The following is a 15,528-nucleotide window of genomic DNA, read 5'->3' on the forward strand; positions in this document are numbered from 1 at the left end:
ACTACAAAGGTATCATTTGTGATACGAACAGGTTGTGTTTCGAGTATTGAAAAAAGAATCATTTTTAGCTCAAGAACAATCCCTTCAACTTTATTAGTTGGGGTAAGTATTCATTATGTTAAACAATAATAGAAGCATAAATTCCAGAAGTTTCGTTTATTTGGCTACGCAATATAACACATAAAAACAGCAAATTTTTTTTTACTTAAGCAGTTTAAAAGTGGATCACATACAATTACCCACTTAATTGTTCACACGCCTAAAACCTTATTTAACATTGTATTTTGTCAAATGTAAAGATTTTATTAATGTCCAATTTGTATGTTAGATTTCATAGCGAAATCGGCGGGATAACAAAACGGTTTGAGGTTATGTGTACACCTGTCCTGGAATGTTTCGCTTAATATTTTAACTAATTATAATATTTAAGGCCGGTATTACACTATCATGGTTCTATGTCATAGATTTATCATCAAATATTTGTAATATAAAGTTTGATGAGAAAATATTATAGAAAATATGTTGTCGATTTACTTTTGGTGCCTGTTTGAATTTAATAATTATAATATGTTTATTATTGAAAAAGCAATGTAAAGAAGGAAAAATGAGTGTGGGAGAGAAGCCTAAAAACAAGAGCCTTGTGTAGCAAATTGTAATAATTTGGAAATTCAAAATCATTTATTGAGAGAACTGAAAAGTGAAGACCCAAAATGTTTTTTGAGAGAGAAGAGCTTTTGTTTCTTGGCATGTAAAGTATATAAATTAATTTCACACAACACTAACAGTATAAGCGTGGAAGAGCGCCTTATTGTAACACTTAATCCTTCTTAATCCTCTGTCCTTAGCTTAATCCATTGATTTTCTTCCTTTTAGCTTTTTAAAACTTGTCAGATGTAATATATTATGTTCTGTTGGCAAGAACATACATATGGTCATAGACATATAATCATATTTAAATTATTATAATATTTAGTACATTACACTGTAATATTTTTTATAACATATACAGGTGAGAAATAGGTATTCCTGACATATTCAATCTTTTTAAAAACGATGTAAAAACGACATTTTTTCTAATTTTGCCTTGAAACTATGTCAGATAATAGTCAAAGCCAGTAGGTAAATGATAGTATCCAAAGATATTAGATACACTATACAGCGTGTTCATAAAGCTTAGTTACTTTTGATGTTTTTCAAATGGCTTTTTCATAAGTTTTTTAAATGGAACACCTGTATATTGTGTGCTGGTTGAATTGCCCATCAAGTTACCTTAAATAAATGATAAGTATGTCATATATCTAACTTTAGTAGTTTTCCTGATATTTAGAATTTAAAGAATTATGTGTCATAAAATGTGCGTTATTGTACTTAATATTATATTCTGTCTATTTTTATCAGTTTTTTTTTGTTCTTCCTTTTATTACTTGATTAATATTTTATAATGTAAAATAATTTTGCTGCCATATGCCAAATTTTAATGCGACTTGGTACTTTATGAGATTTAAAAAGTAGTAAGTAATAAAATATGCAATTGTTCTGCCATTTAATTTACGACTTTAGAGAAAATAAGATGCACATGTTAAGAGATACCTCAAGATCTTTTATACAGCGCATTAATGCTTGTAAAAGAGAAAATGGGCGGCATTTTGAACAACTTCTAAATATTAATTAAATTAATACCTACTTGTTGAACAACGTTTAGTAATTGTTTATAGTTTGTTGCTGCATTTCCTAGTTTGTTACTAAATTATTTGTAGTAATTAAAACGGGATTTCTTGTTCTGCCATTTAATTGTATTTTTATCACGTTTTGATTATTTATTTATTAAAGTTTTTTTTTTTAAATGACAGACAAACAAAAAAGAAAAAACAAAAAAAGGACACAATATATTTCATTCTGTCACTTTTTTAAGTTGATATTTTATTACACATTTTCTTAAAATTTTAAATATCGGGAAAACTGTTAAAGTCAGACATATTTAGTAAAAATGTCTAACAAATATGTCTAATAAATTCCTTTTCTGATAGGCTAAAAGAATATGGGGCGTTCCATTTAAAATTTTCGACTTTCTCGCCATTGAATATGGAGAAATAGGAATTAAATTTTTGACCACCTGTATAAGATACTCCGATGCAACAAATGACAATCTATTTGACAGCATTTCAAGAGTAATCTTGCCAATGTAGATCTTTTTTGAATGAACGTTGGCTGAGATTTGGGGTTTTAAAGAGCATGTTGAAATTTACCAAGAAAAGCTTAAAATCAAAATAACTCGAAAGCGAAAAACGCTAGGTACCAAAACTTTTATCAAAATCTACCTATTTTTTGACGTACAATTAAACGGTGTAATAAAAACTATAGCATTCCATTTCAAATAACGAAGTTTTGGTCTACCTCCGGTACACCGAAAGTGGCAGCCATCACCCTGTATATAATAATAGATCTATGACAAAGAACTATGATAGTGTAACACCGGCCTAACATTTTATATTTGTGGTACATATCATACACTAATTTTAACACTTTTGTACATTATGGTGTGGAAGATAGTGATGTAAACATCAAAGCTCACGCTTTTTTGCTTTATTTAAGTTTTATTAGATTAATTTTTTTTTGTAAAGTGATTAATAGATTTTGTATCCATTTCAGCAACTTGGAATCACTTTACTTCAATTATATTTCAAATGTCTCAGTAAGTGAAGCGATATTATCTATTAAATTAAATTGATGGTAGATTTGCGTTGTACATTTACCTAAGAAATGGGACATGGGTAACTGGAAAAAGTCAAAGCAACAAATTTGAGAGTTACGATTAATACAATTATAAAAGAATTTTATTAATTTTGTTCTTAGTGCTAACAAGTAACACTAGGGAAGTGCCATACGGCGATTTTCTTGAAATTTGGCACACAAGTAGTGCATGGAAAAATATTCGACGCGTATATTGTCATTTCTGCCCGATGGCCGTTTTAAGGGTAGAAAATCACCCTTTCCGATTTTTGGGATAAGTGCGATTATTTTACGAATTATTTTTACGATTGTTGCGAAATCATGTTACTGAGGATTTTAGGGGTCGCTCATGACGAATCTGATGTCCGTATTCGAGAATTCAGAATGTTGGGCGCATTTTGTTAAAAATTGCGAAAAATTTAAAAATATGTAACAAATTATAATTTTAAGGCGGATTTCTAGGAAACGGTTAATATCAAAAACTACCCCTAACAGTAACGAATCATGGAAACTCATTACTAGAAGTAGTAAAAACTTTGTAAACAACAAAGCAGACAATATTGCAATATTTGCAACAAAATTAGGTATATTAACATCCGATCTTGCCATTAATTGGTTCAAACACGTTTTTTTACCAAACACCCGCGAAAACTTTGTTTTTTTGTTAGATTCTTGAACTGGCCAGACAGAAAAAAAATTGACAACATTGATAAATTTCGCTAGTGTTGATTCTGTGTTCATCGTGTAAATGTTAAATTTAGGTGTGAATGTTTTATAACAAACTACACAATTTGAAACGATGAAAGTGTTCGGTGAAAGTATTAATTTATTTCTGTGCTACGATCGTTAAGACCAATATGTTGGTCTTCATCTGACACTTCTAAAACGGATGTACAAAGTTTGTTAGTTATGATCAGAGCCACGACGTTTCGGGCTGTTGATGTCACCATCTGTATAGAGCAGCGAACTGGTTATAGCGTAGTGGTAACATGCTTCTATCGAGCACATCGATGTGCCGCAACGTAACGATACTGGTTGAATGCTGGCCCATGTAAAAATTGGGAGGGAATGCTGCGGTGCAGCATTCAATACGTGTTTGGCCGATTGTCCGACTAAAACTGAACCAGTGGCGTGGTATACTATATGTGGCGTGATGTGGTCCATGTGGCCCGAGTCTCTACTGTAAGGCGACGAGCCGCCAATGAGTTGCCCGACAACGTCGCGGCTCTGGTTATGATAGATTTTAACCTTTGGAATTTATTGACTTTCCTTTTTGTTTTTGTCTGTCATAAAGATGTGACGATTCTGTAAGTTACCAGTTATATGACATTATGTGACAAACGAGTTGTTTTGTTAATGTACCTCGGCAAAGTATCAAAGGTCGGTACTACAGTGGAAAAGACAGTGTAATTTCAAGTAGAGTTTCCGGGTTCAAATCCAGCACCGTGAAAAAAAAGGTAAGCCTTTTTTAATGCGTTTATCAAAATTTGCAGCAAGTAATAGTTATTTACGTAATCAGTTATGAAAAGACTAATTGTAACTCATGTAATTTACAAAACTCGAAATTAGCCGTTTTATAACGTGTTAAGCACAAAATTTATTATTTTGATAAATACATAACATAAATTTATTATGATTTAATTGATTGTTATGATTGTGCGCTTCTTCCATGTTGGTGGAAATATGAAATTTTGTATGCAGAAGTTAAACGTGTTATAATAATAATAAGCTTTATTTCCATCTTTACAAAAATGCACAGAAAACGTCAAATAATATTCAAACAGTCTGATTTAATCTACTGTAATGGTTCCAGAAAAAAAAATCATTTATCGAATACAAGTTTCGTTCTAAAAGATGTTGTTTGAGATATGGATTGTGTTGTGCACTTTTGAGCTACAGTACCGCTCAAAAGTGTATCATATTTTTGTTTTATGTGTGTAACTTTTTTCCTATTAACTTTTTGATCTGAAATTTTCACACAGTATTTCGGGAGGTATTTCACATCTTCTGAACTTCAAATATACACCAGTTTTTATAACCATATATATGCCATCTGTTCCAAACATGAGGAACTTGCTCTTGTCGCTCTTGATGACTGCTGTCGAGTCCAGTTGAGGTAAACCTTCGTGCACTCCACGTGTGGTTTCCTATTCTTGGTTGACATGAATGGTTTATTAATTATCGTCACCACAGATATCTGGCACTACCCTACATGCCACAATTCACGTCCAATGTCCACTGTGTTGAATGGACATTGGACTGGCGTTGAGAGGCTAGTGCTAACTCTTGGTCTTTCTGGACGTTTCTTCCTCACTAAGCCTCCGTTAGTTCGCGAGTTTTTAATACAGTTCTGGATACAACAGACTAAATGATCGAAACTCTGCTGCTTGAGGAATCGTGTGTTTATAAATTTTTGGTGTTGATCATCGTAGTCGCAATTTAGTTTGGGAGCGAACTCATTTTAGATGTGTTGGGCAAGTAAGTCGCATTTTTGTTGATCTGTTCTATATTCTGTGTTGTTATGATATGTTATTGGAATGCCCCGGTCTTGTATTTTGTTATTTTCTTGATTTTATCGAAAGCGAGAGGAAGTTCTGGAAATCTCCTATGAAGCTTGTGTTGATTGGAGCTGATTTGGATTTGTGTATGAAAATTGTTAAGTTAGTTTGTGTCTTTTGCGGTCCCTTGAGGTTTATGTCTTTTACAATTTCGGTGATATTATGCGTGTCATTATTTATCCGCATCAGAAATGTTCGATTATTGAATACTTAAATGCTTGTGGGGTTGTTTATATCAGCTTTCTGTTGAACATTTCACAATATATTAGAAAATTTTTGATTTTACAATATGAATATCTCAGCCCATTTCTTAGGTAACCATAAAACCCTTACTTGTAATATTTTGGACCCTTAAAAAAATGAAAATAATAAAGTACAAAAGTGGAAAAAAGAGAGAAATACGATTGGTACAAAAGTGTATAAGTTATAAATTTGACTTTATTTCTTTAGGTGCGTGGTATACGTTAATTATCCACCAGTATCGCTTATAGAAGATAGGGTAAGGTCGAAATCAATGATGATTATAGAGTGTTAAGATTGAATAAAAAAAATATTAATATTTAATTATTTTTTAGCAAGGTGTGTATAATATTTTTAATAAATTTGGGGAAATTATTAAGTTATTTTGCGATAACGAGTACAAGAAATTTATTAAAATATACTACAAAGATCCACTGTAAGTTAATAAAAAAAACTATTTCTTCTATTAATTTCTAATCTTTTAGATCCCCGTCTATTGCTTATGAACAAATTAATAATAAACCACCACTTTTTTTGTCCTTAACTTTGAGGGAAGATAAGTCGCCTATAACAAAAGTAAACCGTAACCGTTTATCATCAAACTTTTTAAATTCATCAAAGTAAGTTTATTTCTTTACAAATATTGTACAAATATTTAGATAACATAATTCTTAATTATTCAAAGATTATTAAACGATTCCGTACACGACTCTTGTTCGAGCACCAATAGTAATATGGGTGATGAAGAAGTCGAAGTTAGTCTTCTCCCAACTTTTTTATATGATATATTTGGGGATGAAATCAGCATTTTTAAAGACGATAATAATCGCGCTTTTGTATCAATTGATGAATTGAAACGCCACAATTTTCAACTTTTCGACGAGTCAAAACAGCCACCGCCAATAACTGAAGAGTAAGCGACATTATTGATGTTTTTTTAATTTATTAATCGATTTTATTTTTATTATAAAGGGATTATCTACAAGAATTAAAAGTTTATCTTTCCGTGAAAGTACGTAAATTTCAAATGCTTCATCGTCAACACATTATAACAACATCAGCTTCAAGTTCAATTATAAATGAGTAAGTTAATATATTTTATTTGAATCATACATGACGAGTTAATTTAACTTTAACCAAAAATTATGATTAGAACCAATTACTTTTGGATGTTACTCCAAATTTTATTATTTTGGAATAATCATAACTCATTCGCGATGCTAACTTAATCGCAATTATTCATTGACTTCCTCAAAATCGTAACATGTACCTATATTTTAATTTCCTAATTTTCTATTAAATTGAATTAATTTGATTTTTAATTTTTTTTAGAATAATCAATGATTATAAAAGCTCAAAACCGCTTACTCCTGTATCAAAACAACAAAGTCCATCAAACTCTGTTACAAAATTTGGAAATAAAAACGTTCGGAAAACTATAAATGGAGCATTTAATGATGCTAAAGAGAATAATTCTCCAAATATCGAAAATTCAAGGAGAAAATATATTGTACCAGAAAATATTAATGTGGTTCCTTTGCCATTAAATACACCAATTGAGGTAAAGAACTTTTTTTTTGTGCTACAGTTTTAATTAAAATTATTTTAATGTAGGTTTCAGTTACTTATGGGGTAAATGAACGCCGTTGTTACGTTTATTTAAAATCGCGTGAATCCGATATACGCACTTTAACACGAAGAGTTGAAATTGAAGCGAAAAAATCATCGCCGGTAGAAAATCCTATAGTCGGTAATATTTATGCTGCAATTTATGAAGGAGAATGGTAAGAATTATTATAAAAATATCTTTTTTTTTAAATTTATTAACTGACTCCAAAACAATGAATATCACTGGTATAGTAGAAACCACGAGAGCTGGCAGTGACAGATCGCTTAGAAATGGTATGAATCAAGATATGGACGTATGACTTAGATTATTTCACCACATACATTTAAATGTAGGTTATGTTAGTAATGGAGGTTATGTGTCAAACATTGTCAATGATATTATTTAATGATTTTCCTTTCAAAGAAAACATTTTCGGCTTGTGAAAACACTAACAGATTAATGACAATGCTCACAAGACGTTTCGATTTGAGGTTATAATTATAGAGTTACATCCCTTAGAAGAACAGACGTACTTTTTCGACGTGGCCATTTGAATTGTACAGCAGACATAGTAAACTAATGCTATCTCTTTTTAACACACATTACTCTCTAGCGGTTTGTGAACTACGTATGGCATTTGTAAGAGCGGAAAACGATGATTTACTGCCAGCTCTCGTGGCGTCTACTATATCAGAGTTTTAATATACAAAAATAGATAAACAAAAATTTACAATAGGTTGTATATATATAAAAAAAATCTTCAAAAATATAAACCTATCAGTTAACAGTTCAATACTCATTCACTCCAAATACAATTTAAGATTATAAACTAATTTTTTTATTGCCCCTGCCTCCACTATAATTATCAGGACACTGTTATATGCTTAAATGCTAAGATATAATGGCGTTCTCTGTCCTGTCGTTGTTCTAGAATATTTGTTTATAAGATTATTTGCATTTCGGGTGTTATATTCATGCCAATTCTTAACTTGTTTAGTACTTATATTAATCTTCAATAATTTATTTTTTATAGAATATATTATATATTCTATTTGTTGAAAAGTTCTAATTTTCTGTAAGTTCCATATACTTTCCATTTTATACACAAAATCAGTTGATGTATAATAGTAGTTCAACTGAAAGATACATTTTACTGCTTTATTTTGCGTTCTTTTTAATTTATTTAACTGGTGAAGCGGAAGACCGCCTCAGTATGCAAATAGATAGATTTGAGGCACTATAAAGCTATTATAAAGTAATCGCCTAGAGTTTTTATTTAAGCAGTCTGTACACCTTTTTATTGCACTAACCATTTTCATTCAGTCGTCATTTTTTAATGACAGCATTCACATGTACATTCCAATTGAGATCATTTGTTAAATTTAAACCTAAGTATTTATACATGTGCACTTCTTTTACTTTTTCTCCATTCAGAAACACATTTATATCACTTCTTTGTTTAATAATCATATATACTGTTTTGTTAATATCCACCGATAATTTACTGTAGCACAGCCATGTGTAATAAAGATCATAAAGTCATCGTTTGACACCTTTTCAAGTTTCATTTTACTATATCATTTCATGACAAAACCAAAACGGTGTCATCAGCAAACACAAAATACCTAGCTTGAAGTTGTAAAAACTTTAAGTTTTGTATGTACAGCAAATGTTGCAATGGACCAAGCACTGATCACTGAACAACTCTAATACTTAGGTTCTTTTTTTACTCTTTGCCTTATTGATTTGACTATAATTTTTGCAATCCTTAGAATATGTTTGAAAAAGTTCTTCTGCGATGCTTCATACTCCAATTTTTTTTAACTTATTGAGTAAAATATCTATGTCTACAGTATTAAATGCTTTTTGTAGATCAATAAACCCCGTTAAAACATAAATATTTTTATCAACTTCTTCTGTAATATGTTATAATAAATCCCCCTATCGCACCCAAAGAACTGCTCTTTTGAAATTCATATCGACTTTGTAATGTTTCTGTATAAAGTTAATTAACCTGTGCTTGATAACGTTTCCTCTTATTTTAGAAAATATATAAAATTGAGATTGGCCTATAGTTACTTACCAAGTTCTGTTTTTGCTTCTTTTTTATGAATAGGGGATATTTTCACCGTTTTTAATTCATCCATAAATAGGCCAGTTTCCAGAATGTTATTAATAATATTCACTATTTTATCTCCCAAAATTTCAAATAGTGGTACTATAATATATCCGATTTAGTTTTATACCATATTCTCCAGGCGAACTATTATTATTTAAATCCATTATGATAGAGTAAATTTCTGTTATATCAGTTGTTTCTAGGTAGATGGATTCTTTTATTTCTTCTATAAACTGCTGATTAATAACCGGTTTTATTTTGGTTTCTAAGTTCTTGTCTATTTTCGAAAAATAAGTATTAAATTCTTCTGTTATTTGTTGCTCATCTTTAGTGATTGTTCCTGACATACTTCTCATTTGCCCTTTTTTGATCATTTTAGACATAAATCGTTCAGAACCTTCCACATTTTCTTAGAGTTTGCTCCAGCCTCATTAAGTGTTTTTTTCACGTACTCTTTCTTTAATTTTCTCGTCATATTATTTACCCCATTCTTCAAAGTATTAAAGTGTCTTTCGGTTTCAGAGTTTGTTATTAACTTCCATCCCTTATACAGGGTGTTTCGGTGACTCGGGGAACAAATTTAACCAGGTATACTAGAGTGAAAATGATGACGATTCATGTAAAAAAAATTAGTTAAAGTCTTCAAATTTCAAAGATACAGGCCATAAAAGTTAGGAAATTTTAACACATTTTTCCAAATATCTTAAACACTATTTACAGTAAAGCGTTGAAATTTGGTACAGTGTAAATCAATGTCATGTAAAATCGTTAGGCAATTTATGAATTGGATCGGTCATCGGGAACAATGCTATACAGGATGTTCCTAAAGTTTGTTTGTTCAAAACTTTTTTATTCTATCATAACCGTACATTTATGTTTGCAGTTTCTGATAGCAAATTTAATTTAGAAACTTTTATTACTCTTAGATAATATTGATAAAAGTCACCGTTTTCGTGTTAAATGCAAAAATGTTGGGTTCCGATTTCATTAATAGCACTAAAAAAAAAAGAAATCTAAGTTTTTGAACATTTCCTTTAGTATTTTTTATTACTTGTCTTGTTATTTTATGTATGTTTTTTTATTATTCCTGTTAGTGTTGTCGTTTTTTTGTTTATTTTTTGTTGATTTTTTATTAAACCAATTAAAACAAATTAAAAATGTGATTTAGCTAAATCTACACTTGGACATGTTGCATACATAATAGTTATGACAGCTCAGTTCGATTTTCACTTGTCATTGCCAATTCAGATTATTTATTTATTTCTTTTTTTTTAGTGTTATTGAATTACATTCTTGCATTTAATACGAAAACGGTGGTTTTTATCAATATTCTCTAAGAGTGATAAAAGATTCTAAACTAAATTTACTATTAGAAACTGCAAAAATAAATGTAGGGTTATGATAGAATAAAAAAGTTCTGAGCAAACAAAGTTTAGGAACAGTCTACATAGCAGTGCTCCCGCGTACCGATCCAACTCAAAAATTATCTAATGATTTTACGTGATATTAGTTTACACTGTACCAAATTTCAACGCTTTACCATAAATAGTGTTTAAGATATTTAGAAAAATGTGTTAAAATTTCATAACTTTGATGGCCTGTATCTTTGCAATTTGAGGACATTTACTAATTTTTTTACATGAATCGTCATCATTTTCACTCTAGTATACTAGGTTACATTTGTTCCCCGAGACACCAAAACACCTGTATGAATGATCTCTATGTTTTATTTTTTCTGTAAACTCAGCATTTATCCAATAGTTATTATTAGATACTTTTATTCTACTTTCCTTTGTACATTCATTTTTTGTTATTATTTGTTAAAAGAAGTAATTTCTTCCTGTTACAATTTCAGTTGAATTATTTCTTTTCATTTTTTTATTTGCAATATGGTTTTATTGATAATTTCTTTGGTATTTTTCCAATTACTACTTTATTTAATTTAATGTACATAATTTTATGGTCTGACATCACACGATCTGTAAGGGTTATATCACAGTAAATACCTCTATTTATTCACTAAAACATGATCTAGGGTAGTACCTGTTTTTTAAATTTTTCTAGCAGAATTCTCAGGAGTAATATTCTGTATTGTGAAAGTGTTCATTTCATAAATTTATATTTATTTCTCCCAAAATGATCTCCCAAAGTGACTTCTGAGTCTACATAATTTTATCTATTTGTCTTAAAAAAGCATTAACTTTATTTCTAGACGATCTGTAGATATTTATAATTACACAATTAACTTTAGTAAGACAAATATAAACGTTACAGTCCTCAATTTCCATTTGTGAAATATTTCTTCAATCATACTCCAAATTGCTCTTTGAATCTCTACAATATCTACCTAATATTGATCAACCTTGGTAATGACATCATAATTTGGTATATTAAAATACTCCACTTCATTTTAATAAATCCATGTTTCAGTGAGTGCATTTGAATTTCAAATTCTTCAAACTTTATTTCTTAGACTTCTTATATTTATTTAAAGCATATTAAGTTTTTCATCCATTTCTTTTACTCTCCAAATATTTGTATATTAATTCTACATTGTACTTATGGTTTTAATATTATGGAGCAAGTTTAAGTATAAGTTTAGATGTTGTTCAGATCTTATTCTGATAGATTGACCCTTAACTGTTTTGTGAAGATAAATCACGTGTACTTTAAAAAAGTATCTGATTAGTAATAGTAAGATCTGCGTTTTTTCCATCGAAACCACATTCACTTACTTTGATACCTTTAGTTCTTTAATTTTTTTGTAAACTTGCGATTTCAGGCTTTCTTCTAAGAATGTCACAACGATTTATCCTTCTCTCTTCTGTTCAACTCTAAAGCAGCCCATAACTTTATTCATTGGTATATTCAGCATCATTGTTCCAAATACTTTATACACAACTTTTATAATTTTCTTTACTGATATATCAGAAACAATAATATTCTTTTGTCGATCTATTTACTTATTTACTTTTTGTTCCAGTATTTCCAATCTTTTCTTTAATATACGATTTTCATCTCTATAAAGCTTTATAATATTTCATTTTTATTATATTTCAGACACTGTCTTTTGATCCTCAAAAGAATCCGACATAAATTGAACAGATTTTTTAAGATTATCTATATCTTTAAGTAATTTTTCCTCAAAGGATTTAAGGGCTTAATTTAAAAGTTGTTTCATTATGTTTTAATTTTAATCATCCTTATTCATTACTTTTGCTTGTAACGCACAACTAGGGTGGGAGTAAAATTTGCAGATTTCACATCCCACTGGTGTATTGACTTTCTTCTTGCAGAATTTACTAAAATTTAAATCTAAATTATTTATTAATAATTTATTTTTTAAAGGCATCGTGCTATCGTTCAAGGAGTAAATCCGTTAAAAGTTCAATACATTGATTTTGGAAACGATAATGATTTCCCATTAAAAGAAGTTCGCCATCTTTCTGAAGCTTTATGTAATTGTCCCTGGGAAGGAGTTTGTATCAATTTCGGGACAAACCCGGTACCAGGAAGATTAGAATATGGTTCAATTCTGCATATCATCGCTCTACGATTTGTAATTACTACAAACACATATTTTTAATGATTTTGATTATTTATTTTATTGTAGAACACTGATCATTCGTATCAAGTTAAAAAAGCATCGGAAGAAAGACACGATTTTAATAGAAACGTTAATTTCGAAAGGAATAAAGTCGAAAAAATGAACGTTGAGACACAATTTGTTGAAAATAAAAATAAAAAACCTGTTGTTGATGAGGAAAAAAAGGATGAGAATGTTGCTAAGATTGAGACACCGAATCGTTTAAATGCTTTAAATATGTTAAAACAAAAAATAGCTGGTACTTCGAAGGAAATTTTAAATCCACCTAGAAGGTATAAAGAGTTATTTCTTCGCGAATAAAATTAATTTATGATTTTTTTTAGTACGATTCTTGAAATTTACAATTCGGGTAGTGGTTTATTACAATATGTGGATAACATTGAAGGTAATCATATCGTATTTACCATTCCTGCAGCCGCGGAACTAGAATTAGAAAAACTTGATAGTCTTTCTGATGTGGTTTCAAAAAATGATAGTTTTCAGTAAGAAATCGTTTTTTTTTTTAATTGTAGGTTAGCTTTATACAAAATGCTTCTTTTTAGAGCTAATATCGGAGATACAGTAGCGGTGTATAAAGAAGAAGAAGATAAATGGTATCGAGGAACAGTAATCGAGAAAACAAACGATAGTTACCACATTGCTTTAATTGATTATGGTAAAATTGAAATTACATCTACAGTTTATAAACTTGATAAAGCTATAAGTGATATTGGAGAGTTTTGTTGCGTTTGTGTTGGATCAGAAAAGTTTTTAACTGAGGCTAACAAGGTTGTTTTTTTTTAATTATAAATGATTTATAAAAATTTGTGTGTATTATAGGGTCATATTATGTTTGAAGTAGTATCAAAAAATCAAGTACAACTAACGTATTCCGATAAATCTAAAGAAACAGTTTCGTGTACTAGATGGGATCCTTTTCCTAAAAACGTTGATAAAATAAAACCAAAAGAAATCGAGCCGATTTTTACGAAACCGAAACAAATGGAATTGAAAAATGGGGATTTGTGTAAACTTTCCAATTTTATACAAGGAAAATTATTTGTAAAAACGAAAGATTGTTTGAATTCTTATAAGAAAATTATGAATTCAATATCTGAATATAAAGGTAATGTATTTTTAAACATTATTGAGTTTAAGAAAGAAAGTTTTTATTATTTTTATTTTTAGCGGATAAATTAGAAAACCCAAAACAATCACAAATTGCTTTATGTAGCTATAAAAATAGCAAAGATTTATACAGAGTAATGATTTTAAATATAAATAATACTCAAGTTGAAGTAGAATATTTCGATTTAGGAGTTACCAATCAAGTAAATATAAATTCATTAAAAACCATTTCTGAATCTCTAGCAACAAATCCAATTCCAATAATTCCAATTACTTTAATTGGATACGAAACTAATGAATTTAACGAAGAAGAATTTGAAAAAATTCGAAATATATCTGAATCCACAAAAAGATTTTCCGCGGTAAATAAATTAATTATAATTTTGATTTTGTATAATTTTGTTATTTTTAGAATATTGTTTCAAATACTCCATTAATATACGATTTAGTGTGTGACAATGAATCGTTAACAAAGACGTTGAAAAAATTGCGGAAGGATCCCGATCGATTTCTTTATGAAGATGTGCCGAAAAATGATTTTACTGGAAAAGTAAATGTTTTATGTTTCGATCAAAGTAATGATAGTGCTGTAGTATTTGTTAATATGGATGATGAATCCTTGAATCAATTGACTTATATTACGGAAGCTTCACAAAAATTCCAATATAATGAACCTTATGTTCCCATTGAAGATGAAGTTTGTTTCGCTAATTACGAAGGTAAGAAAAATTAACGATCAAAAATTAGACTCGTATCTTGGCGAAATCTAAAATCTTTAATGATTTAATATCTTCAAGCTTGGAAAAAATATGGTTAGCTAAGGTCAAACTTACATTGGTATTTACTAGTGGTGGAACGGATTGTTACCAAATATCCCGTTGCGGCTGGATATTAAAAACCTATTACTTAGTACTCCACCATTCACAAGAATTAGTATCTTTTAGGTGTTGGACACTGCAGATAATAATCAAGTTCAACGCCAATAGGACTTTTTTCATTGAATACAGCTTTATTTATATCAGGTTTGCTTTAGCAACCTCATTGTAACAATCCCAATATGATATATAAAATCTCTTGTCGCAATTTCGTCTAGTTTCCTTCTCTTCTCTTGTAATTCATTATCACATTCTTTACTAACAGAACTGTCGCTGTTATCACTTTCGATTATTAATTAAAGTACCCTCTTCTTAATGCAACAGCCGTTTTGAAAAATCGCTTTTAGCTTTTAGATCGACAATTTTTTCGAATTTTGCAATTTTTTGAGAAAACAATATTTGAAGTTTTGATAACATTTTCGATGTTGCAATTTTCCTCGATAATTTTCAAAATTCGCTATAAAATTAATTTCTTGAAGGATCCTTCTGGAAATATCACCAATTGTTAATTAAAGTATCCTTTTTTTAATGCAACAAGCCGTTTTGAGAAATCGCTTCTAGTTTTTGAGAAATACATTTTTGAAATGATCGACAATTTTTTCGAATTTTGCAATTTTCGCCGATTAAGTTTTAAAAATTCGTATAAAATCCAATTCTTGGAATATGAGTATGAAAATTTTCCA

General features: G+C 29.6%; 1 protein-coding gene across 2 annotated transcripts in view; it reads left to right on the forward strand.

Moving 5' to 3' along the window:
- Positions 1-15,528, forward strand: part of LOC111420693 (tudor domain-containing protein 1-like) — a 24,565-nt gene continuing 9,037 nt past the window's right edge. The window contains exons 1-16 of one of the 2 annotated variants that reach the window (XM_023053736.2): positions 1-102; positions 2,650-2,692; positions 5,739-5,787; positions 5,864-5,964; positions 6,014-6,148; positions 6,214-6,441; positions 6,501-6,611; positions 6,861-7,089; positions 7,143-7,312; positions 12,605-12,815; positions 12,870-13,135; positions 13,187-13,345; positions 13,406-13,631; positions 13,683-13,968; positions 14,031-14,332; positions 14,383-14,689. In XM_023053736.2, coding sequence (XP_022909504.2) covers positions 2,685-2,692; positions 5,739-5,787; positions 5,864-5,964; positions 6,014-6,148; positions 6,214-6,441; positions 6,501-6,611; positions 6,861-7,089; positions 7,143-7,312; positions 12,605-12,815; positions 12,870-13,135; positions 13,187-13,345; positions 13,406-13,631; positions 13,683-13,968; positions 14,031-14,332; positions 14,383-14,689 — 2,788 coding nt within the window. In that variant the 5' untranslated portion in view covers positions 1-102; positions 2,650-2,684. The remainder of the gene's footprint in view (positions 103-2,649; positions 2,693-5,738; positions 5,788-5,863; positions 5,965-6,013; positions 6,149-6,213; positions 6,442-6,500; positions 6,612-6,860; positions 7,090-7,142; positions 7,313-12,604; positions 12,816-12,869; positions 13,136-13,186; positions 13,346-13,405; positions 13,632-13,682; positions 13,969-14,030; positions 14,333-14,382; positions 14,690-15,528) is intronic. The other variant, XM_023053744.2, reaches the window with a different exon arrangement.

This window comes from Onthophagus taurus, chromosome 7 (genome assembly GCF_036711975.1).
Source record: "Onthophagus taurus isolate NC chromosome 7, IU_Otau_3.0, whole genome shotgun sequence".
Classification (NCBI taxonomy): domain Eukaryota; kingdom Metazoa; phylum Arthropoda; class Insecta; order Coleoptera; family Scarabaeidae; genus Onthophagus; species Onthophagus taurus.